This window comes from Clinocottus analis, unplaced genomic scaffold, assembly GCF_023055335.1.
Source record: "Clinocottus analis isolate CAN_PGR_092001 unplaced genomic scaffold, fCliAna1.0.p SCAF_13, whole genome shotgun sequence".
Classification (NCBI taxonomy): Eukaryota; Metazoa; Chordata; class Actinopteri; order Perciformes; family Cottidae; genus Clinocottus; species Clinocottus analis.
Window position 1 is genome coordinate 16,795,001 of NW_027175854.1, and position 25,451 is coordinate 16,820,451.

Sequence of the window (25,451 nt, forward strand, 5' to 3'; positions counted from 1 at the left end):
TATGATTGGGAAGCACAGTGGTTTCTGGCTCTAGTGCCGATGAATGCATGGAGGGCTGCCAGCATTTAGATTTAGTGCGCTAGAGAAGCATTGCTGTCATATTCATTAACGAAAAGGTTTGATTGGCTGGTATATTTGGCTGCCGTTGATGAATTTGAATTTCAACTTTTAAATGTTGTTGGTTTACGTTCAGGCTGTGTGACTTTTCCTTTTCTTTTTTTGTAAAAGACGGTGTTATCTGATTTATAGCAAGGACTTTTTGGAAAATGTATTAATTCCTTATTTTATTCTCCATTATGTAACTCGCATAACTCATTTTCTATTGCGTCGCATTCGTCCAATGTCACTAAAGAAGCCCGAGGTTGTTTCTTTTCGGGGCGGTTTCATCTCTGTGTTGGAGGTTGTGTTTCTCAAAGCTGTCAAAAACAGTAAAACATTTTTATTCAGAAGCAGAATGAGACAAAAGCTGCTCGACCGTGACCTCGCTTTCAGACGGCCTCCTCGCTCTGCGGCTCTGCTCGGAGGTGAAGGAGCCTCTCGGCTTCATCATCACTTAATCTGTGCACCATCAGACGGTTAAAATTACCCTTAACCTGGAGATGATGTTGTTCAATGTCTTGTTTTGTCCCGTTAACAGTCCAAAACCCTGAAATATTTCATTTTATCACTTGAAAAACTGGAACCACAAACGTTTTAAAAATTAACAATTTCACTGATTATTAAAAAAATGTGGCAGACACATTATCTTCCGATCCACTAATGTATTAATTGGCTAATCTGTGTAGCTTTAAGAATTTCCACTGGACACATATTTATTTGCCTATAATATAACAAATAGTGAAAATGCTCATCATGATTTTCAACGGTTTCATAAAAAAAGAAAAACATATTTAATTTTGTAATTATAAACCGCCCGAGAAAAGCTGGAAACATTGACGGTGTGACATTAAAAGCGACTGATACAATTAATAAATTTGACTAATCAATTAAACTCCTGTGACAGACTAACTTATATGTATTCAAACTCCCATTATTCATATTACCGCTTGATGTTTAACACACAAGCGTTCATTTTACTTTATTTGTCTCCTTCTTGTCTGCACCTTCATTGCAGGTTTAACCCCCCCCCCCTCCATAAACCTCCCATCATGCCCTTGGGTGTGCATGGCTCTCCTACGAGCGCGTCACATCTCTCTTGACTGTGATGCTCTTTGGCAGAAAATCAATACTTCACTTCTGGCGCGATATGGAGATAAGACCGTCATAATCCTGATGTTGTGCCTTTTGTGGACGCTCGTCCTCGCTCATAATGGCAGTCAGCGATGTCCTTTACTGATACCCTGGATGTCGCCCGAGCAGCTCGCTGTTGCAAAGGAATGAACCTGCAGTTTACAGGTGCAAACATACGGAGGTGTGATGGACGTCTGGGGCAGTAAACAAGAAAACTAGCTCAAGTTTTTCTTAATATCAGCCCAACTCTAACGATTTTCCAGCCTGGAAACACAAGAGAGTGGAAAATAAGTTACTCGGATGCACCTTATTGATCGCTTTGTCTCTTTGTTTCGCGGTCCCTTCATGATTTCAGCTTCACGGCGTAATTGAGAGAAATTCATCTTACATGCCTCCTACTGAAAGAGGTTGTGTGGTTGTAAACAAGTTAAACGCACAAACCTACAAACTTAAGAGAAAGAAAAAGATTAAGTCTGAACCTCCTGTCGGATTTATTTGCCAAACAGCGAACGCCGTCACTCCAGGGAGCGTTGTTTTCTTACAGGAGATTGTGTCTGTATTTCAGCAACATTTGTGTAAAAACAAACCGACGTTCAGCTGTTGTTCACGAGGCGCTTTCATCTCTTTGAGTCCTCCGAACAGCTTCGCATCCCACCCCCCCAAAAAAATTGCAAAGCGTGCCGTTTGCTGCTGTAAACATACGGGTGCGATATTCAAATCAAACTGTCACTCCAGATGAAGTAATTGCGGTTGAGACATTGAACCCTCTGTCACTCGCTCTCTGTTTGAGATACAATTTCTCTCCGTCGCCAGATTCAAATGCGACGGCGTGACGCGCCGAGCGGCTCCGTGTGTTCATTTGAAAAATAAATTGCGAAGAAAAGACGATTGGATTTTCCAAGTGGACTGAAGCCGACATAATTTTCATCTCCTGAATGCTTACATTTGCATGTCTATTGCGATTATAGAAAATTGTGTTAAAAAAAACAACGGAGAGCAAGTGAGAGGCATCCGTCGGTTCCTATCTTTTGTGCTTGTTGTCAAGGTTAAAGACTCGTCCGTGTGTCGGTTGGCTCCGTGTGTTTTTTTTTTTATCGCGGCTGGATATTGGTCGGGTGGATTCTTTGCACGGCTTTTGTGCAGGAGGGATTGATTCTTTCCCTCCTCGCCGCGCTCTTCACAGGCCCGTGTGCCTCCGCTGCCGGCGTCACATCTGCAGGTCGCCCTCTTTGGTCCGATAAGCTCAGGCGGAGCCGAGTGACTGCGGGCCGCTCAATCAGCACTCGCTGCATGCTTTCAGTGGCAGCGCTCCCTTTTTTTTTTTTTTAACTCCAAAGGCAGAGAAAAGTCACCTCAGCTGCTCACCTGCCGGGAGGAAATGACTCACAGACAACCCCTGGACTTTCCCCTGAAGGCTGTGCTACAAGGCCACTGGCACAGAGCGTCTGCTTTCACAGCGGCCTGAACCCCACTCGCATCTAAAAGCATTGCATTTATCTGCTATATTGCATTAAGAAATGACATGATTCCTATTTCACATTTTAAACTGTTTCTAGTTTTGTCTTTAAACGCTGAACATTTTCAAATGGCTTTTATTTTTGTCCAGCAGTTGTGCACAACCCAAAGATATTGAATTTATGATATAAATAAGAGAAGAGCCACAGATCTTTCCCCCGAGTGAGATGAGAAGAAGTCAATGTTGATTTCTTTGTCTCCTTACTTACTTACACTAAGTAGTTCCAGCACTTTAGTGGTTATTTAAACCAACACGACGAGCTCAAGCTGAGCCGTTGAACAATAGCATCAGCTGGTCCAAAAAGCAAATACAGCTCTGATCGGCCTCCTCTGCACTTTTTGTTTAGAGCTAATTAGCAAATGTTAGCGGGCTAACATGCTGAACACTATGAGCACTAAAACATTAGCATGCTGCAAACTAATATGCTGAACACTAAGCACTAACGTTAGCATGCTACAAACTAACATGCTGAACACTATAAGCATGCTTATAGTGTATAGCATGTTACCAACTAACATGCTAATGTTAATGCGCTAACATAAGCATGCTACAAACTAATATGCTGAATACTTTGAGCATTAACATTAGCATGTTACCAATGAACATGCTACTGTTAATGCACTAACATAAGCATGCTACAAACTAATGTGCTGAACACTAAGCATTAATGTTAACATGCTACAAACTAACATGCTAAACACTTTGAGCATTAACATTAGCATGTTACCAATGAACATGCTAATGTTAATGCACTAACATAAGCGTGCTACAAACTAATATGCTGAACACTAAGCATTAATGTTAGCATGCTACAAACTAACATGCTAAACACTTTGAGCATTAACATTAGCATGTTACCAACTAACATGCTAATGTTAATGCGCTAACATCAGCATGCTACAAACTAATAAGCTGAACACTATAACTACTATAACATAAGCACGTTACTTGCATCGTCCCTGCTGTGACTGTCAGGAGAGCCTTCGCAGAGCTGCTAGCATTGCTGCTAGCATTGCTGCTAGCATCGCTGCTAGCATCGCTGCACACTCTTGATGAATGAGTTGCATGTGCCAACATTGTGTTTTCTCGATCTGGTGAATCAGTGTAATCTATTGTTTCAGAACCAGGATGTTGTCTGTTTGCATGTTGACATTGTGCGTGTTGCAGCCACTTTCTACAGCAGAGAGGAAAAAGCTTCATCTCTACGTGTTGAGTAGAACAAACGACCCCTCCCCTTGTATTCCTGCGGCTTCGCATCTTCCTCGTCAGTCCAATATGGAATTTACTTAATTGTTCTGTTAAGCGGCCGCAGGCTGAGCATCGGCTCGAGACCCGACTGTCGAAATGTTACAGGATTCTTTAATTCTCTCAGGTAATCTGGACGCCATTGTTCCAGCTTTGGGGGAAAAAAAGAAAGAAAAGTTGACTACTGTAATCCTCGTCTTCTGAGGATTTTAAGGGGTTTATTTGGAGAAAAAAAAAAGCTAAAAACGGCGGTGATTACGCGAGCGCAGACCTGAGCTGTCTGACTCCCGGCTTCCTTATCGGCACAGAAGCACAAATGACTGTCGCCGCCGCCGCAACACTCCGTCAGCTTCCTGTTGTGCAGGTTTCAAAATGAGAAAAAAGTTGATGCAGTGGCCACCTGTCTGACGGTCCCATGCATCTCCTCCACCAGCCGTGTAGCAGTGAGTCGCTGTCATTCCCGAGCCGTACTCTCTCTCTCTCTCTAAGAGAAAATCATTTGAGCTTGGCTGGAGATGAGGAGAATGGAAGGGGCCCACTTAATATTCACAGAGTAGAACCGGAGTGAATGGAAATGAGTGAGAGAGGGTGGAAAAAAAGAGAAAAGGCAATGGAGGAGGAGGAGGAGGGGGGGGAAGAAAAACACAGACTGAAACAGAATGCAAAATTTGCAGGATGGAAATTGGCAAGCGCGGCAAATCGGAGACAACTTATTTAGCAAATCCTAATAATTTCAAAAAGGGAGGGGGGGGGGGGGGGGCATCGAGTTAGTGAGTGTGAAGATCGGCGGTCTTTCGCCTCGGGGAACTCATCTCACGAGGCCGAGCTGCAGGAGACAGAGGCGGCGCGTGAAATTGTTGGAAATTGACACAGGATTTGCAGTTGTATACCGAGCCGGCTGTGCAGGGAAGTGCGGTTGATTTCAGCATGATAATGACTCCGTGTCGGGTTGTTGTGGGACGAGCGAGGCTTCTCTCGCTTTTCTCTTTTCTCCTTTTCCTACGTACAAATTGGCCCGCAGCAGTTTGTGTGACATTTTCACAGCAGGTTTGAAAGGTCTCGGACAGCGACGTTTTTCATTTAAACAGCATGCCCTGGCTGTTACTGCTCTCCCTCTTCACCCTCCACACAACTCTCCCTCTCCCGCCTCCCCGACACCAGCTCCTTTCACCTCCAGGTGTGTGTGTGTTTTGTGGTCTTCTTGTGACTCATTGATCGCCATAAGTCCGGTGAGGTCTTATGGGCATGCCTGCCGACAGGATGCCACGGTCATTGTTCGAGGTTGGAGCGGAACAATGCTTGGAAGGATATCCTCTCATTTTCATGGTCACCTAGGGTGCCCCAAAAAAAAAAAAAAAAAAAAGTGTGGCTGCAGAGAGAAATGAGTCTTGGGGCTCCCACTTGTCCCCCGGTACCCCACCCACCCCCACCCGTCGCTACGCTAAATTAGAACTGTCTATCCTCTCTCTCTCTCTCTCTCTCTCTCTCTCTCTCTCGTTCCATCCCTCGCTCTCCCTCTTGTTCCACCTCTCCTTCACTCCTGAAGTTACAGAGGAGAGGAACGAGATGAGGTGTCAGCTGACTGCCTCCTTCCAATCAGATAAGTTCTGATGGAAGTGTTTAGCAGCTGCTAAGATCAGATTTAGCCCGAGGGAGGGAGGAAGAGAGAGAGAGAGAGAGAGGGAGGAAGAGAGAGAGAGAGAGAGGGAGCAGGAGGCTGTAGCTCGGCAGTGCAGCATGGCTATGCGCCGGTAGTGAGGCATGATAAGTCGCGGCTCTGTAACATGGACGAGTCCAGCATTCTGAGGAGACGAGGGCTACAGGTAGGCAAGCAAATGTACTGTGTACGTGTGTGTTTGTTTGTGTGTGTGTGTGTGTGTGTGTGTGTGTGTGTGTTGGAGCTGCAGGGTGACTTTGTGCTGTACTGGTATGTATGCGTGGCTCGTGTGACGCTCCTGTGTTGCTCTTCTAACAGAACACAGTCAGGACTTTGAGACCTTTTTTGTGTCGTGTGTGTGTGTGTGTGTGTGTCTGTCTGTGTGTGTGTGTGTGTGTGTGTGTGTGTGTGTTAACACTTGTCAGTACAGAGGGAGCAACACTCTGCTTGCGCTGTTGATTTGCGCTTCATGTGAGAGAACCGTTCAGAACTGTGAGGACATTTTTCAGTCGATGCACGAATGAGAAAAAAAAAAGAAAAGCAAGATGAGGAGAGTTAACGAGCTGCAAATGTTCTTCACTTGGAAACAACGATTAGTGTCCAAACACTGCTACTTTTTAAACTAAACTATCCATTTGTCACATTTAATTTGCGTGCACTGTCGGCAGGATGAATTGGGAGATGTGTACTAGTGGAGCTGGATCGATGCTGGGCTTCCTTACTTCTTGTTTTTTTTTACGATGAAACATTACAAGCGCTGGGAACGGTGCTCAGGAGCCATGCACTTAATGAAATTATACCTGCCGTCACTCTGCCCCTCACGTGAGGTAGAAACGCAGGTGGAAAGGGAGGACAGCGTGTTCTAAAATAGGACTTTTCCCTTATATGCACCACGTGTGATTAATCATATCACTGCTGTGTTTCGGTGAAGAGTACGTTGGATTTATGATGTTTCCTGCAGTTCACTGATAGCAAACCTTTTAAATGCAGCTCAAACTTCCTGCCATCTATTGCATCTGTCGTTTTGTTTTTAATTAGTCTACACTAATAAAAAGATCTTCATCTCATCATTAACAAAGGTGAGTTTTGTCGTGCGATGTTATATTTATTTAGCCGTCGAGTTTTAATCTTAAGATTAAAGCCCGGGCAACATTTTCACTTTCATGTTCACAGATTTCGAGGCAACGTGTTCCTCTGTGATTAATAATCTTTCTGAAAACTCCACATTTCATTTATGCTCTTTGAATTCTTTTCAATGGATATCTCGAGAGAAAGAAATAACTTTTTTTTGGGGAGAGGTGTGGGAGTGGGGTGGTAATTGCGTTTATCAAAAGCTTCCAAACTGTAATTTTGTGCACAGTTGCCCTAATCTCTCTTTTCCTTTTATTGGACACCACCTCCTCCCTCTCTCCTCCTTTATGTGCAAACACAACACAACACAACACAACACAGCGCTCCTGTGATGAGGCTGCAGCGCCGCTCCAACTTTCACATTTCAAAAGGAAACACGGATATTAGTTCGTCCGGCTCCACAATTTCCCCCCTTCGTCCTCGTGCCCGGGAAGCGATGACATCACCGAGTGGATGTAAGGAGTGGAGTGTTTTCCAGAGCAGAGAGCGCCGCTGCTTTCGGCTTCAAGGGGAAGACGATGACGTGTGTACAATGCTCAGTCTGACTGTTGCTTTCCTGCTGCTTCCTTTTTGGGTTTAGAGATGAATACGTTTGTGAAAGTTTAAACGCTACGAGAAGAACAACCTCCTCAACAACTCCCCAGTCAAACCTGGTGGTCGCAGGTTCAAAGTCAGTTCAAATGAATCAGAACATTGTTCAGTCAAAATCTAGCATCGAGACTGTAAGGAGGAGGAAACAGCTGGTCTCTTCTATCCAAAAGGAACAAAAACTAAAGTTATTCGCACGTTAAATCTGGTTTAATTAACCCAAACTGTATTGGACTATTCCTTTACTTCGTGCTAAGCTAAGCTAATCGGCTGCAGTTTACGTCAGCTCTGCTATCCTAGTTGGTCCTTTATTTCAACCTTTTTATTGAAAAAGCATTGCATTTGTCACACATTCCCATTTCTGCTGGTATGAACAGTGTTAATGTGAACAATTTGCGCGCATTGTTGTGTTGTTTATTTGTCCCCAGTGTCAGGTTTTTCCCCTTATTTGACAAAATAATTATCCAAATACTTGAATCAAGTTCAAAAGGTGTATTTAAGTGTGAAGGTTTTTTACTTTTCATTGTAACAATCACCTCTATTCTCTTCCTTTCTCTCTCAGAAGATAATAATTCCCTTCAGTTAGTTTTTTATGGTTGCCTGTAGTCTCACTGGGTTCACAGTCTGGCTTTGAGAGCTTATAGCCTCCATGTTTCCTCATTATATAAAATTTGTTGGTTTTATACAGATTTTAATGATGCCTACAGCTCGGCCTTCATCTTCATTAGGAGCAGCCTGTCAGAAGCTACTGCATCGCATTGGGAGATTTGATCTGCCTCCATAATAACAAATACATTCAAATAAAAAGAAAAGGTAGATATCCAGACGTTGTGTTGCTGCAGTCCGGCTGACAAACCACGATCCTGCAGCCCCAGAAAGGTTTGATTACTTCTATGACCCATAAATCCTGTTCATGTTGACATAACTGGAAAGCAAAAGAATCAAATATTCATAAGAGTGAGTCATTGAGATGTTGTTCTGTGACGACAAAACTTTATCGAAGCACAAGGAAGGAAGGTCGGGTGAGCGGGACGACCTTTTCGCAGGGTCCTTCAAAAGAAACCGGTTCCCTTCAGCTCCCGCAGGACTTCATTGAGGTCAGATTTAGAAGATGGAGGCTCCCCTTCAGGGAGGATAATCACAAAAGAAAAATGTCCGTCGTCACCGGGAAATGAAGGTTGATGGAGTACAATGCAGTAAACGGAGTACACAACACTGTTGGTTAACAGTGTGTTGGAGTGTGTGCGGTATTGGGAGGTGTCTGTCTGTCTTAATCTCACAATGGGGTTGTCCTAGTCCTGGTTCTGATACATTAATATGAGTGAAACTCTGTGAAATGTGTCTATAAAGATAGACAGAATAAGTGGACACTTAGTGGTTTTATCCGGTTACGTTGGTCCTGTTAATGCTTTTGAAAGCGGTTGTTAATCTTGTTAATTCCTGTGACAAATGTACTTTCTATTGTACAGCTTGTCAGCGACTACGCAGTCGTACCTGTCACGGGAGTTCGCGTCTTTCCGATGTCCTCGCAGTGCCGGCTGTTCAAAACCGGACGGACGTTCTTTTCAGAGCTTCTCGGCTCCTGTCGTCTCCAGCTGTTCATCCCTTCTGTCGCGCGAGTTCGTGCATCACTTCTTGTCATTTGCGTTTCCTCCTGCGGAACGTCGACAGACGCCCGAGCGAGAGTGAAGTGAAGACATCAGTTTGATGCAAATGCCAGACGCTAATATGCTTTAACATGTAAGCGCTGTGTGTGCGCGTTTGGCATTTTGACAAACTTCATTAACAACCAATGCAATTATGAAACGGGGATTGAAATGTGCACAGATGTTCTGAGATTCATCACCAAACAGTTGTGTATATGTATTAAAAAACACATTAGTGCAGTTGCTGTCTGAACTTAACCCGTTGAAAACTGTGGAACCAATTTTGTGCATATCTGCTAAAAAAACAAACACTTTTTAAAAGATATTTTGATGGTAACTATGAACATCCAGCATGATATGAGCCAGATTCCCCAAAAATGCCTCGTGGAGCGTCAATAAGACACCTTTTTGGAAAGATTAGGACCTAAAGAATCAGAATCTACAACAAAAATCACAATAAAACAAAGCCTTGGTCTCTTAGGAAGGAGTTTCAGTCAAAAAAAAACTGTGTTGTTTGGTTGAAAAATGGAAAAAGTACGTATTTTATGCCAAAGATTGTCTGAATGGGGCATGCTGGGTGTTAACATGGGAGCGGGAGGGTTTTTGTGCTCCACTCTGCAGGGCCCTGAAGCTCCGCCCCCTGCTGCTCAAAAACAACCCAGGGCGCCGTGCGCTTATTAATTCACAGTTTGTGAATATTGAACGCGTTGTTTGTCTGAATTGCACCAAATCTGACAAAAGAAATCTCCCTCGGGTGCCCAGCAATAGCTAGATCAGATTCTGGATCGGATATAGGGGGGAAAAGGACGTACCCACATGCAGACAGAGACTCTGGCTTTATATTATTACGATGACTGAACCAGGCCAGCTGCCGACGGACGTTTCAGATAATAGAAACAACTTTCTAACCTGTAACTGTCGGAGGAAGTTCGACTGATCACAGGCGTGACTATCGTCATCCATTCATTTCATCTTTAAGAGTCCATTGTCGCAGCGCATTAAATGGAGCTCGCCATTAAAAAAAAAAAAAAAAAAGCAAAACAAGAGCTCGTCAAATTAACAGGCCATGAAGCTCCCTGCCGGCCTGCAAATGAATTGTTTCCCTCTTTATTACATTGGATGAGTCAGTGGATTAAGCGCTAGTGACACCGAACATCTTGCTGGACGTGTGCTTTTGCTGTTGACTCCCCTCCTGCTCGCTCCTGAAATCAATACGTTTCTGTGGGAAATATCGCTTCAGACTGACAGTAGTTTTGGATCCGCTGATGTCGACGTCACTGTGAATAGAAGTCAGCTCCCAGTTTGTGGTTTCTGTACCAGATTCATTCATCTGCTGCTTGTAAGAGGTCCAGTTTGTTTGCTGCTTCAGGTCCATGAATGCACGCTGAGATAATCTTCAATCAGTTTTTATGAAGCTTTCGGTTTAACTCCTTCACTACACGCGTGTTGGAAGCAGATAACCAGCTTTATTGATCCATTTGACCCTTTTTTTCTGATCTCTAGACAATTGAGATTCATGACTTTGAAGCAGAGATGAGATGAAGCAAAGATTTAATTTGAAGTTAAGTCTCTAATTAGGATCTCGTGTTAGTTAGGGCCGGAGCACTCACTACGTCAGACCTATTGGAAGTCAAATGGTCTGCTCAACAAAAAATATTGTCGGCCCATTAAGCTCCGCCTACTTCGATTTTTTTTCCGCCATTTTGAATTTTGTGAAAAACTATTTTCTCCCCCCAAATCTTCCTAAACGCCGTGTTCGATTCTCACACAAGTGTCTGTGGATCGTTACCGGTTCAATGTCATCAAAAGCTTCCCCGACGTGCGGTGGAGCGAGGACCCGCTCACAGCTGCTCGCAGCTTTCATTTCTATTGAGACTCAGTCCTGTGTCAAATGTCCAAGTTTAAAATCAAATTTAGTCGACGTCATTCTGTTTAAAGTCAAGTCTCGGTTAAATTAAATTCCAGGCAATTTAGTCGTATTTTAACCAAAAGAAACGTGACTATTTTAGCCTCGTTTTAGCCCAACTTTCACCTCGTACGTCAGTTCAGTGAAAGCGCTCAGCGATCGGTAACTTCTGGTCGTCCGACGTCGTACTAGCTGTTGATTTGATGACGCGTCTTAAAAGGTTTTCCCTGCCAGTCAGCAAGCAGCAAACCTCCGTAAAACCAAGTTCACGTTTGATCTTGAGATGTAGGATAAAAAAAAAAATCCCAAATAAAATCAAAGGGAATAATTAATGAAGCATTACACGTAGGCCTTCTCACAAGCGCTTTGAAGTGGCGCCGCGGAGATGAAGCGTTGTTGCTAGAAGCCAGTAATTGACATTTACACCCGCGGAACAATAAACCGTCTCAGGTTCATCGTGTCAGAATTGTTATCTCTCCAGCGCCGAGAAGATTACTGGATAAACAATGATTAAACACACAAGGTTTACTTTCATCGCCGGTCCGTCCTCCTGACGGACAACTTTCCGACATGAAAGGTTTTCATGCAATTACTTTGAGTTTGTGTCGCCTGGTTGGCAGCTTTTAGACCTCTTCAGGATCATTACGTTTATTATAAATACTTGTGTTTATGTTAAGCATTATGCAACACACATGGGGGCTATTATTTCAATCTTGGATGTCATAGAAAGTTTTGTTTGTTTGCCTCGAGGCTTTGCTAGATATCATCAGAAAACTACAACCTTTAGACGGAAGATTTAATTGAAATAATGCAAGGTTTGTTGTTTAGTCTGAGAATCCTTTGAAAAACATGCTGAACCAAGAATAATCCAATTATATAACTTGTTTAAAATAACAAATGCATCACCCAGAACTCATAAATATGTATAACACACAGCCGTATATCGCTATCTAAAGAGATTAAAAAAAGGCCGGGTAAGGCAAAATTCAGAAATCGGAAAAGTTGATTAAAAGCTTTTTTGGAAATATACACTCAGCATATATGACATTAAATTAACTTCCATTAGTTAATATATTTTATATTGCAACGACGAGTATGACACTGTTTGACCTCGACATTGATTGTCAGGGATTATGAAGCAAGCGGAGACTTTATTTATTTTAAACTGTTATAATGTTAAAATAGTCGGCATGTTTAGTTGCTCAATCATAGCTTGTTTTGCCTGCGAAGGTTTAAGGTTTTGTAAATTCAACTCTGGTTCAAATGTGTGTTAGACGACAATGAACACCTGCTAAATACTGTGCGGCGGCGCTTTTTTCCACCAACTGGACCGTAGCATTAGCGTCTGTAGCGGTCACGCGCCGTACAGCTGCAGGTGTGTTTGCATTATTCATTTGTCGCGATCATGCGAGAGCTGATTTCATCGATAAGATGAAGCCAAAGACCGCACATCTTTTTAATCTGGCTTCCGCAGGGAGGAACATGATGTTCATCACTAAAATCTATGGAAAACCTGGAAAAATCCTAGAATTTTAAAATGGTTATTTATACGCCTGGAAAAGACCTTGAACAAAATACAAATCTACAAAAGTGTAGTAAAAGTCTTGTAAATGTGTTCTACTCATGTCTTCATGTTGTTCATTTACTCCGAGTTTTAAATATTAAATCTGCTTTTAAAAGAAAGAGGCTCAAAATATCAGCAGCATACATACAGGCATCTACATAAATGTTTATTCTTTTAATCAAACTATTGTCTCTCATTCATTTGTGTCATTCAAGGTTTACTGTATGCTTTGAATCCTCATTGTTAGTTTAAGTGCTACATTTTATCACTTTTTACTGTTTACACACAGATTCCACACAATGTTTAGTCATGCACATTTGGTTTAAAGCCATCAAAACTGGTAAAAAGTCATGAAAATTTGGTTTTAAATCCTGGAAATTTGGTTTAAAGTCCTGGAAATTTGCTGTGAAGTCATGTAAATCCATTGGTCAAGACGTGTATGAACCCTGTGAAATGGTAGATGATCTCCAGAGGAGTGTGAGCCCTGTTGCATGCATCTTGTAATGTGCACGGGGCTTTTTGAATCCCGTGTGGGAACGTCGAACCAGCAGCAACGACGGCTACACGAGGCAATTACGATGATGTGATTTACGTTTTTTTTTTTTTAAATGTCAAAGTCACGTTATGGAGACTGGATTTAATGAGGTTGAGGCTGTGAGTGGCAGCTCCAGTAGTGGGCTTTAATGTTGGTAACTCGAGGTATCATCATTCCTCTCATGTGTTGGAGGGAAGATCTACACTCTCAGATGTTCTGTTAATAGCGTTCTGCTTATAAATTTGCGGTGCTTTGCTTTAATAAGTGCATTTAATTGGTCGGACCGGGGCTGTTTTATTCGTACTAGAACACATCATTTCATAGAAAAGACAAACCCAAACTTAAGTCGGCAACGTTCAAGCATCAAATGCATAAACAAGCATGTGAACATCTTCCAGAGCGGTTGAATTGATTTCACCTGAATTCAATAAATCACTTCATTATCATCCTATATTTTTCTCGTCGTATAGACTTTCCTCTGTTTCTTTTTGCGGTGTGCTGTGATTGGTGGATGTCCCACCAACTGCAAGTCATTCCCCGCTGGTAATTAGTGTTGTGTGGTCTGTGATCTGCGGTCACGTCGCCCAAGGAAGCGCTGTGCCCTTGGTCTTCAGCAAGGCAGCCGGGGGAAGCCAGACATTAAGCCCTAATTGATAGCAAAGGCAGCGCGGGGCTTTAGCAGCGTTTCTGCTGACTGGAGCAGCCGATCGTCCGCTCAATGTCCTCTCACCGGGGAGACAAAGGACCTCGCCCTCATCGGGTTATTAGACAATGAAATGTCTGGCGATCAAATCAGCGGGATTTGTAGTGGCAACATAAAAACTGATCCAAAGCCCCGGTTTGTTTGTTTGTTTATTGGTACAACAAAACAATCCAGTCAGGAGAGATTATAAATAATCAGAGCTGGAAGGCGCTTTGGGTTTCGCTTCACACCGCCGATAAAAATTAATTTTAAAATGTCGCGAGGCCAATGAAACGACTCGATTCCTTCGCAGTGTAATTAAACAAACACTTGTGCTCGCTCCGCGGGGGATGAAGCGGTCTGCAGCGGCGCTCGTCTGCTCCACGCCGCGCTGACGAAGCAACAGATGCAGCAGCAGCAGCAGCAGCAGCAGCAGCAGCAGCAGCAGTCGAGCCCACGATGTGTTTCACACGTGCGCCTGGCAGCTTTTAGAGAAATGTGTTTGTTGTTGTCTTTTTAATGACATTTGTAATTGAGCTTTCTGTGAAGCTGAGCGACACACTGTCGTGCGTTTGAGTGAGAACCTTGTGGGAGCTCGTGATCCCTCATGAAGTCATTGTTGGGGGCTTTTCCTGTGCTTCAGTGAACCCAGACGACCCCTGAGCTCTGTGTGTAACTCTGCAGTTGACTTCAGCAGCAGACGCAGTGTTGTTGTTTTATAACGCGGCAAACACGTCGGGTTTTTATTCTCTGGGTTTTTGTCCTTCTTTAAACTTCCAGTGCGGCTCTCTGGGATGAGATGTGACCGCTTCACACCTGTTCTGGGATCTGATCTTTCCATAAGGAGGCGCTGCTGTGAAGCTGTAAAGATGCAGCTGCAGCATCGCGAGCTGTTGCAGAACATTAATCTCTTTTTATTTTATTTTCTCTATTGTTTTTTTTTTATCCCGGCCTTTCCTATTCCAATACTTGTGTTTATTGTATGTATGTGTTCAGCAAAGTCTTGGGAAAAAAATGTATATCTTCAAAAAAATCGCTTTTAAAAGATATTTTGATCCTAACTATGCACATCCAGCATGATATGAGCCAGAATCCCAAAAAATGCCTCGTGGAGCGGTCAATAAGATGCCTTTTTAGAAAGATTAGAACTTAAAGAATTGGCATCTGCAACAAAAATCCCAATAAAACAAAGTATTGGCTTGTTAGGAAGGAGTTTCAGTCCTAAAAAATATGGTTGTTCGGTTCAAAAATGGAAAAATTACATATTTTATGCCAAAAGATGGTCTGAATGGGGCATGCTGGGTATTAAAATGGGCGCGGTAGGATTTTCACGCACGGTTCCCAACCAAGTGACCTTTCAAAATGTTCTATGTTTCGTAACGTGACTTCCTTCAACTGTGAACTGACATGAATCTTTTCTTGTCATTCACAGAAAGAGCTGAGTCTTCCTCGAAGAGGCAGTTTGTAAGTACCCACATGTGTGTCGCACGTTTTCTATCTGAAACATTATTTTCTCCGCATTTGTGTGCACATCTTTGAAATATTCAACTTGTTGTGAGTTCATAGAAACCAAAACAAAACGTGATTGTGCTCCTGGTGGTTTCTGAGAGAGAGATTTTAATATCTTACTGTCTTCATCTTTGGCCACACGGGACGCCTGTCGCCCCAGAAAGAGCCAAAAAAAAGATCTGAGGATATTTATTATTTCACTGCACACATGCGGGGCTCCAATCTCTATATACATATATATATATATATATATGTGAATAGTTGAACAGAACTATTTGAAGTCCTCCTGCAGGTGAACACATTAGTTCTTTGTTGGTTTGCTTCTTTTAAAACCTCAAACAAATGTTTCTCTAATGATGCAAATGTTCTCTGCTGTAAAAACAAAACGTCCCAAAAAGCAAAATACTATTTTGTTTGTACTCTCGACTGGAAACCTGCGTACTGGGCCGTATTCCTTTATATTTATTTATTTATTTATTTATATTTATTTATTTATATATATATATTTTTATATATATTTATTTATATATATATATTTATATATATATATTTATATATATATTTATTTATATTTATATATATATATTTATATATATATTTATTTATATATATATATATATATTTATTTATTTATATATATTTATTTATATATATATATATATTTATTTAGTTATGTATATATATATATATTTAGTTATGTATATATATATATATATTTATTTAGTTATGTATATATATATATATTTATTTAGTTATATATATATATTTATTTAGTTATATATATTTATATTTTTAATATTTTTATATATTTATATATATATATATATATATATATATATATAGATATATACATATATATATACATATAGATATATACATATATATATACATATATATATATATATATATATATATATATATATAGATATATATACATGTATGTATGTATGTATGTATATATATATATATATATATATATATATATATATATATATATATATATATATATATATATATATATATATATATATATATATATATATAAAGTTCCTACAGATTGATAATAATAGCAAATGTACATGAATACATACAATAAGTGAACCAGGACGTCTTGGATGGAGGACGCTCCTTCAGTTCCTGATCATCACCTTTCACTTGCAGGTTGTTATTTCTGGCAGCTGCCTGCAGTTTGTTTAGCAAATATATCTCTTTTTTATCTTTTCTTATATCTTTGGAAATCAGCAGCGGCTCTCAGGGGAGCGTTAAACCCGCTGCGTTCAAATATTCCTCCCCAAAATGCACCGGGGACGGGACGTGTGTGTGATATTTCATTGTGTGTGTGTGTGTGTTTGGACACAAAGGGATCTGATGGAAACAGATTCTATTACCAATGAAATAGATTTGAGAGTTTCTGAGAACATTTATTCGAGGGTCCTCTTGAGATGTGTGCTGATACGATGGCTTTGTGTTGGAGCACACAATTATGGATATATTTTTCTTCTTAAAATATTGCTTGATAAATAAGATCTGCTTTACATTTGAATTAGTTGGTTGCTCTGAAATCCAAAAAGTGGATGAATTTGCATTTATTCCACCGCATTATGGAAAGCAGAGTGAAATGCATAATTCATTAATATCTGTTGTATAATGGTCTGTTTTGTTATGAGAGAGAGAGAGGATGTGTAAAATGAATTAAACAGTCCTCGGGCCGGTCGGTCAAATGTCTAATTATTAATTCTGTTCAGCTCAACGCATCGCAGAATCACAGCGAGGATCTTTAGTCTGGCGTGGATGTTGGCGCCCCCTGTGGACAAAAGGGGAAGTGTTTCCAGGGGACACTAAAACGTGCCGCACACGGCTGGGACATGTTGCCGTTTGTGGATTTTTAATTTATTGAATTCAGCTATGATTCAAATATTATTAAATGAGCTTTATCCTGTTGCTTATTTTATATTCTTATAATATCTAAAATCATGCGATCACACTTTATTGTCCACAAAAACGGCAACAACGAGCGTGCCATGTGTTGCCAGTGATTTATGTTTGTGATTACACCATCGTGCCTTTGTGTCCTCTTTTTTTAAACATGTTTTAGTTCATACTTTGTCCTTCAATAACTGTATTTCAATTGATTTTGCCATTTGCTATCGTCACCTTATGAAAGTGTGCATGTGCAATAATTGGAAAAGTGTGTGTCAGCCGTGTGCAACACTTTTTATTGTCCCCTGAAAAAAAAACCCTTCTGCCTGTTGAGTCTCTTTGCATGTGTGTGTTTTTTTAAGTTAATGTAGCCCTCGGGGCCACCGTCTATTAAGCGTGATGAATCACATCTTTTATAGCTCGGTGACGGGATAATAGACTTCCTGGTTATTCTTTTCTCTGGTTTGACATATATTTCATGGCGGAAGGAGAAAGATTTACCTTTTGACACCTCGCCGCTCTCGCTGGCTCCTCGCCAGAGAGCCGGCCGGTGTGACGGAGGTGAGCGATCACTAACGGGCTGCAGCGAGATCACAAACCGCTCCGGTTTATATTCAGAGAGCCACCGCCTCCGGTGACCTTGGTATTCATAGTAATAGTGTTCCGATACGCTTAAATATGCGCGATTAAGTGCTTCCAATTTATCAAAACCTGGTGTTATTTCAAACCGTTGAAAACTGTGGAACCAATTTTGTCTCTGGACCTATTTTTTTCCTGTTTGAGTTGCCCGAAAATACCTCTTGGAGCGGTCAATAAGACATGTTTTTAGAAAAATTAGGACCAAAAGAATCAGATTCTGCAACAAAAATCACAATAAGACAAAGCCTTGGCCTGTTAGGAAGGAGTTTCAGTCCAAAAACTGTGTCATTCTGTTCAAAAATGGAAAAATATTACGTATTTTATGCCAAAAGATTGTATGAATGGGGCATGCTGAGACTTAAAATTGGTGCGGGAGGGTTTTTTTGCACGCTTTCCAAAAGTGTTAAAGGGCTCAGACTCATTTTCATGTCGAAAAAAGAAAGTGAGCGTCCGTGTTTTGTAAGATTTTGCTTCCCTGGATGTTTTTTTTTTATGCAGCTTTGTGTCGCTCGTGTGCTTGAATTCGATGTGCGGCGATAATGATCATGTGACCGCGGTGAAGTTGGTTACTCGACATGCGCACAAAGGAAAAGGAGGAAAAAGAACTCCTCAAACTTCTGCATCCATGTCAAACACAGACTGAGAGGCGATTCATTATTTTTAATTTCTTTTCGGGTTGCATCTTTTTCGATGATGTCATCTGCCAACTTGTTTTCATCGTGACTCATCCTGGCTCTGTGATGACTGGACCCTATTTATAGGCCGACTTTAATAACTGGGAGTCTTTTGCCGGGTCCGGTGAGATGAATAACTCGAGGTGCTCTCGTATTGTAGCCGTCGGCCATTTTTTTGTGCGATTCCTCGTGCTGGACTCCGGCTCCAGCGCCGCCTGTTGAACTTTTTGCCTTCTCGAAGGGCCGCGACGCGTCAGCTGCTTCAGAGCGCAACAGGATATCAAAGAGGAATTGTTGACTGCAGGTCCTGTTACGCGGTCGCTTCACGGTTATGTTCAATTCAACAGATGTCGTCAGCTGCACTTCATCAAGAGCAGAGGAAGCTGCTGTCAGAGGGGCGACTTTTATGTTGCGTTTACACACAATATCTCCCTTTTTCTGGAGTATGAAATACATCTTGCTGTTACTGAATTGAGCAGCCAATCAACCCAAACTATGTCTGCAACAATAGTTATTATATTGTACAATATATGATTTTAACTTACTATTATCAGACCTGGGCATTGTGGGTACATTGCAAATAGTCCTTAATCAATCTGTTTGTCGGATTTAATTGATTTATTTAGAATATTTCTTTTGCATTTTCAGTAATAAAAGTGAATTGCTCTTCTTTAAAAGGTATACTCGCGTCATTATGCTCTCATATTATCGATGCATCAGTGGCATAAAAGGGTTTGAAGTCATCACAATTAGTTGTTGGACGATATTTAGTGCAACACAATCATTAATCCTGACGTTCCTCACCCACACTGCTGTGACTCCTTACCTGGGAATTAAAGCACAACTTGTCGTACAATCTTCAGAGTTTGAGTTTATACTAAAACCGTTTTTAACAAAATAAGATAAGTCTAACAAGATATTTGGAATTTTCTTATGTTTTATTCATTTAAAATCCATCGTGGGCTCAGTTCACTCGTTTTCCAGGCGGCTGATTTTCCTCCACAGCAGCTCTTCCACATCGTTTAAAGCTGCTTCAACCAACTCGGGTCCTTTAGCGATGGGAAACAGGCTCACGGGGGGAAAAGCGGCGCTTGTCCCATAATTATCAGCCGACTCTGCGTTTCTTCTCGGCTCCACGGAGCTTTTTCTCTTCATTGTTTTTTGTTTTTTGCAGCAACACACTTTCTTGTCCCGCTTCCTGTTGCACTGCGTCCAAGTGACCACAAACATCTTAAGCACTAACATTGTGTCTCAATAATTCTTATTCGACATCGTTAGCCACACATCTGTGAAAATAATTCTTAATTCATTCATTTTCATAAAAAATCCAACCAGAGGAACATTTTACTACAATGTTTTTTATTAAAAATCCACATTTGAGCGTCATTATATTTAAACATATTCATATTTAGATGCCTTTTGGAAAAATAAGAATATTTTCTTATTTTCTAATAATAAAACCAGCTTTGATCCAGACCCTAAGATAAGATAAAATAATCCTTTTTTAGTCCCTTAGTGTCAATATAAAAATATATATAGCTGCACTGAGAGGAAGTCACGGGTCAAGCTATGATTTAAAAACACTTTCATTCCCTGCCTTCAAATATAAAAGTCAACGAACAAATAGTCTCCTTATTGAGCTCACGATGCATGTGTAGAAAACAAAACTTCACTGTGAAACTGCCTGAAACTGACAGGATACCACACGGGGAGATATTGCGTAACAGAAGTTTGTAGCCGACGCTTCACCTGCTTTGCTCGAGATGCATCTTCTGCTGCTGCAGCTGCCTCTCCTCTCTGTGGTGAATGCAGTGTTTGGTGTCGTCTGCAGCGACCCCCTTTTGCTCCTGGAGCAGGTTCAAAGTGATGAAGAATTCATTTGCGTGCTGAATGAGTGAGTGAATGAGCGAGTGAGTGCAGCAGCCGAGTGTCTGCAGACACCACAATGAGCCCCCTCCTCTCTTTATCTGTCATGCTGTTCATCTTTGGACAGTCATGATTCATTGACATGAGTCATTGATTCATTTTTTTTTTACCTCTCGCGTTGGAGCTTCTGCAACAACGCATGTGGATGAAATGCCTCGTGTGTGTGTGTGTGTGTGTGTGTGTGTTTTATTTTTTACTAATGGTACGCAGCAGCTTTTGAATCCCCGCAGGGGCGAAGACGCTCTGCTGCGTCATCGTGCTTCATGACTTCTCTGACTCCACAATCCCAGCAAACGCTCACAGTGAAGCACACTTTGTTCCTGCTCCCTCTTGCCTGTCAAAAAAACAACAACAACAACAAATGCCACTGCAGGATGCATGTTCGTAGCTCTTCTTATCCGTGTGAGTTCATGTCGTATCAGGGACCTGGAGCCAGGTGCGCTCTGCACTTGACTGACGTGGAGTGACAGGTGGTGGTGCATTATGTTTTTTTCTTTTTCGAAGATGACATCATCCCCGTGCTCGAGAGGGGGGCCGGTGTGTGTGTGTGTGTGTGGGGGGGGGGGGGGGGGTCGACGTTGCATCGTGCGACGCGTGCCCCGTGTGTTTAGCAGCCTGTCGAGGTGGCCGCGCTAAGAGGGGGGAAGACGCCATGCAGATTGTATTTATTGCATTCATCTCTGCTACGTAGCGAGTCACCAGCTGGTGGAGGTGAGGGGGGGGAGGCAGATATGTGCATGCGTTAGTGAGGGAGCAGGGGGCGTGTTTACGGGGAGGGAATCGTCCTGCCTCTGTGCCTTCCGCAGGCTACTGAGGAACCTATTTGACAGCTTCAAGGTGGGAAGCAGAGAGACCAAAACAAGAAGCGTAGCCCCCTTTTCCTGTTTTTGTTTTTTTTACCCCCCTCCCTTTTTTTGTGGGGGGGGGAGAGAAAACCAATCTGTCTCATCGCACCGTGGTGGCTGCGTTTTGGCTCTTTGTCAGTGCAGGGGGAGGAAAGGAGGGAGGGAGGGAGGGAGGGAGGCAGCGTGAATGCATATCATGACCACAATAGAGCAAACGAGCACAGTTCAGCCATGAAAGCCCAGCGGGAGAGGCTGAGAATTCCAGGGCTGACGCTCGAGTGAGTATTTTCCTCCGTTATCCTTCCAGGGAGGCAGCTCCCCTGCAGTCTGTCGCTTCATCTCTGTGTCATGTGTGTGCGTGTCTGTGTGTGTGTGTGTGTGTGGCTGTCTTTCACTGTTGCTTGTGCGGCGTTAGCATTAGCAGCAGCAGCAGCATCTGCAGCAGGAAGTCTAATGGCAAATCCTTCACAGCTCGGCAACAGAGGCTTACTTGCTGCTGCTGCTGCTGTGTGTGTGTGTGTGTGTGTGTGTGCACGCATTTGTGTGTGTGTGTGTGTGTTCATGCATTTGTGTGTGTGTGTGTGAGATGGACATCCAGATAACATGCCATGCAAAGGAGTGCCGCAACTGCAGAACATGCTTTCTTTGCTGGCGTGACACACTTACATTCACACAGTGCACACGAAGGACACACACACACATAGCACACCTCTGATGAGTGTTTGTTGGATGTGATCATTACGGCAGCACTGTGTGTTTACACGGCAGGTTTCCTCTGTTCATCAAAGCCTCAGTCATCTGTTTGACTGGATGATTTATTTATTGAGGTCAACGAGGTGTTTGTTATGGTTCCTCTTTACAACTGAAATTGAGAGCGCACCATTGGATTAATGAGCGACTACGTTAAATTAGCCTCAAAACCATTACATATATATATGTAGATTTGATATACATTTCCAAACAGACTGAAACCACCAGCATGTGACCTCCTCGCCTGCGGCCCAGTGGCTCCTACTTAAGAAACTACTTAAGATTATTTTAGGAAATATTTACTAATTTCCCCTAAACAGACTGCTGTATTCCTCCATAAAGGAGGAAAAAGTGCTTTTCTCTATTATTTGCAGTGTTTGGACAACAAAGGAATGACTCATATCAGCCTTTGGATACATATTCGTGGGACACGTTCATAGTTTTGGTCAAAACAAAAAGAGAAATGTAGAATAATCCCCAGTCGTATCCTTTAAAAAAGTGGATTCTGCAGTGAAAGTTACTCACCTCTACGTGACCTCGTGCTCTGCAGCGCCGCTGTTCAGTTGAAGAAGGGCCATGACATCACACGGTGACCTCATCGCAAACCTCCAGTGTGTGAAATCAGCTTAATCTGTAACTCCCTTCGTAATCCGTCGCCTTCGAGCACGTCGTCTGGATTGAAGCAACATAAGAGACGTCGCAGACACCACGGGAACCTGCTCTCTGAACACATTCAACGTTTTTCGTGGGCACGCGACAGAGCTGTGTGTGTTTGTGTGTGCCTCTGTCATGTGTGTGTGATAAAAGACAACTTATTCACTCCATTTAACTTGCAGCCTGACTCCCCGAAGCTTGAGCCCCACTCCCACTAGCCCCTGCAGCCCGTGCAGCCCGCTGCACGCGTTTCATTTCTGGAGGTAAGCGAGCGCTCTTCGACCTCCGTGTGTTTTGTCGCTTCGAGGCCGCTGGCGCGCGTCTGACTCGGTCTCGTCGTCGAGCATCGCAAAGGCCGCTTGCCCCCCTGGAAAGCATGTGCCATTGAAATGACATTGAAAGAGGAGGACACTGCTTATATAATGTTGATAGTGTCGAACCCCCCCCCCCCCCTCCTCCTCGTCTTCCTCCTCGTCCTCCTCCTCCTTTCCCCCATCTTGCTCCTCTCTGTTCTGAGGTTTATGCTCCTCTTTCATGTGCTAAGTAGGATTTGTGGTATTTGCAATACATCAAAGTGAAGAACGGTCTCAATCTGTCTGAATCCCGGCCGGATTGATTCATTTCTTTCAAAAAAAAAAACAAACGGTAGTTTTAGATTTCTCGCCGCTTTGTATCTCGAGCCATTTTATGATTTTAGTATTTTAAAATCTTTGCGGATCTTGGGATTATTTGGTGAACATCAAGACTCTTTTATCCTCGTGTCGCTGAGATTATGTCTCCACCGGGGTCGTGTGCAGCAGTGAGTCCTGCGAGAGCGCTTCCTCTTCTCCAACTTTTCACCCGACAAGAAGAAGTCTGTGTTTTAGTTTTTCATGCTCAAGCCTCATTTTGGATTTCACTGTCAAATCGGTCATTAAGGCCGAAGCCATCTTGTTGAACTGGCGTTTTTTTTTTAATGGAAAAATGGATCAAAAGCGGCTTGTCTGCTTAATTTCTACAATTACAGTCCAAAAGCAGGACTAATAATTATATTTAAAGGTGGATTTATTTGCTGTTTGCCAATTGTTCTTCACTCTAGCTTCAGTTTTAAGGACTCTAGTCTTCTGCATCAGCTTCTCTTGAAGGGGTGAAATTTAAAATTAGCAACAGCTAAGCAGACGTCTCGCGGCTAACGGCGCAAACAGCGTTTACCATTCAAAGCGTGCATGTAAAACAAAGCTCAGAGAAGTTGTGTAGAACCTTTAAACACTGTTCACATGTGAGCTATTTGCTTCAGAGAAACACAAAGCTCACTGCTCAACAACTACCTTTTGTCCGTACAGTTTTTTTTTTGCAGGAACGTCGGCTTCATTCGAGCCGCCGCTTCTGATTTGGTCGAGAAAAAATAGTTGGAATGAAACTTCTGTTTTCTCCTTTTTTCAAAACACTCAATATTGAAGATTTTGTTCAGTATGAATGAACAGCACGAAACGGCCGCCCACGTCTCCTCTGACCCGCTCTGCCTCTGCTCAGCTTTCACGCAGAGCATCAAGTGAGTCAGCGCCGTCCACCAGTGTGGAGAGGGTTGTTTATTTATTCACAAGTTCAGCTTTTATTCCATCATGTACCAATTCACAAAGTACAGAGATGAGATGCAGTGACCTTCAATCTAAAGAAGACGTTACCCTTTAACGAGACCGTTTGACTGCAGCACTTTGCACAATTGTTTCTTAACATCCCAGGGGCCTCAAAGGTGGATCACTACGCTCACATTTAGCCAGATGTAGCGCTGGTTTGGCTCGCAAAAAGAAAAGTTTAAATTGCCGACAGCAAAGAAAAAGCTAGCATAATTTGAAATGCGTACATGTTGCATATGTTTCAGTAGGAATTTTATTCATTAACCATAACCATGCACACAATGTTGGTGAGAAACGGGGAATGTTACACTTTTAACAACATAATTTGCACCATTAACTCATTAGCTCGTGAACCAAGTGTTTTATTTTTAGCTTCTGCACATCATATCAATTATCAGAGTAGAAAGTGTTTTCACACAATACGCTGACCTTTCCCAGGGTAACAGATTTCCCGCATGTGCTAATTACTTTTATTCCCCGTGCTTCATTATGGCGGCGTTTCTCTAATTCATATGAAAGCTCCTCTTCTCTTGGATCGCTAACACAGTAGCACTGATCATGCACATAGAAACACCAGATATAAACATGTCCTGCTACGCTGTTCTGCAACTTCATATCGTAATGACGCAAAACAAATGTCACAGTTGGAATATTTAGTACTTGTTTGTTTGTCCTCCGTTCCTGCCGCTCTGTGCGAGTTTGACTTTGAACCGTCCGCGCCGTCGTTTCTTATGTGGAGCGCGGAAACGGAGCAGAGCCATAATTAGAGTGAAGGCTGTCACGCCGGCCCGCCGGGAGCCGGACGGAGCCACTCGGAGGGAACGCCGTCACGCGCCGCGACTTAAAACGCCGGGAAAAAACGGCTTCTGGGCGTTTTTAGTAGAATCAACTTTTCTGTGCCTGTCATGGTCGTCTTCCTCATTTTTGTCCGCTCCCCTCTCCGTCTCTCTCCGTCATCGAAGTGATCCGCAGCATCCTGGTGGTCCTCAGCTCCGACTGAAGCTTTTCATCCCCTCCTGTTAACCTTTAGCATTGAAACCTGACGAGCACAGTGATCTCAGCCGTCTCAACGAGCTCCATGTGCTGCGTTTGTCTTCATCTCTGCAAATACATAGAAACAGGCCACTTGACAATACTGACGCACGAAAGATGAGCGGAAAAATATGTATTTTAGATGTTTTTTGGGTGAACAATCCCTCCAGAATAACACACAATTTT

At 42.4% G+C, this 25,451-nt stretch overlaps 1 protein-coding gene across 6 annotated transcripts in view; it reads left to right on the plus strand.

Moving 5' to 3' along the window:
- Positions 1-25,451, plus strand: part of mast4 (microtubule associated serine/threonine kinase family member 4) — an 81,633-nt gene that overhangs the window by 23,457 nt on the left and 32,725 nt on the right. For 4 of the 6 annotated variants that reach the window (XM_068574651.1, XM_068574652.1, XM_068574653.1 and 1 more), the window contains exon 4: positions 15,133-15,164. In XM_068574651.1, the coding sequence (XP_068430752.1) occupies positions 15,133-15,164 (32 nt within the window). Of the gene's footprint in view, positions 1-5,751; positions 5,815-15,132; positions 15,165-21,368; positions 21,492-22,799; positions 22,881-25,451 lie in introns of those variants that run through there. The other 2 variants (XM_068574657.1, XM_068574656.1) reach the window with 2 other exon arrangements.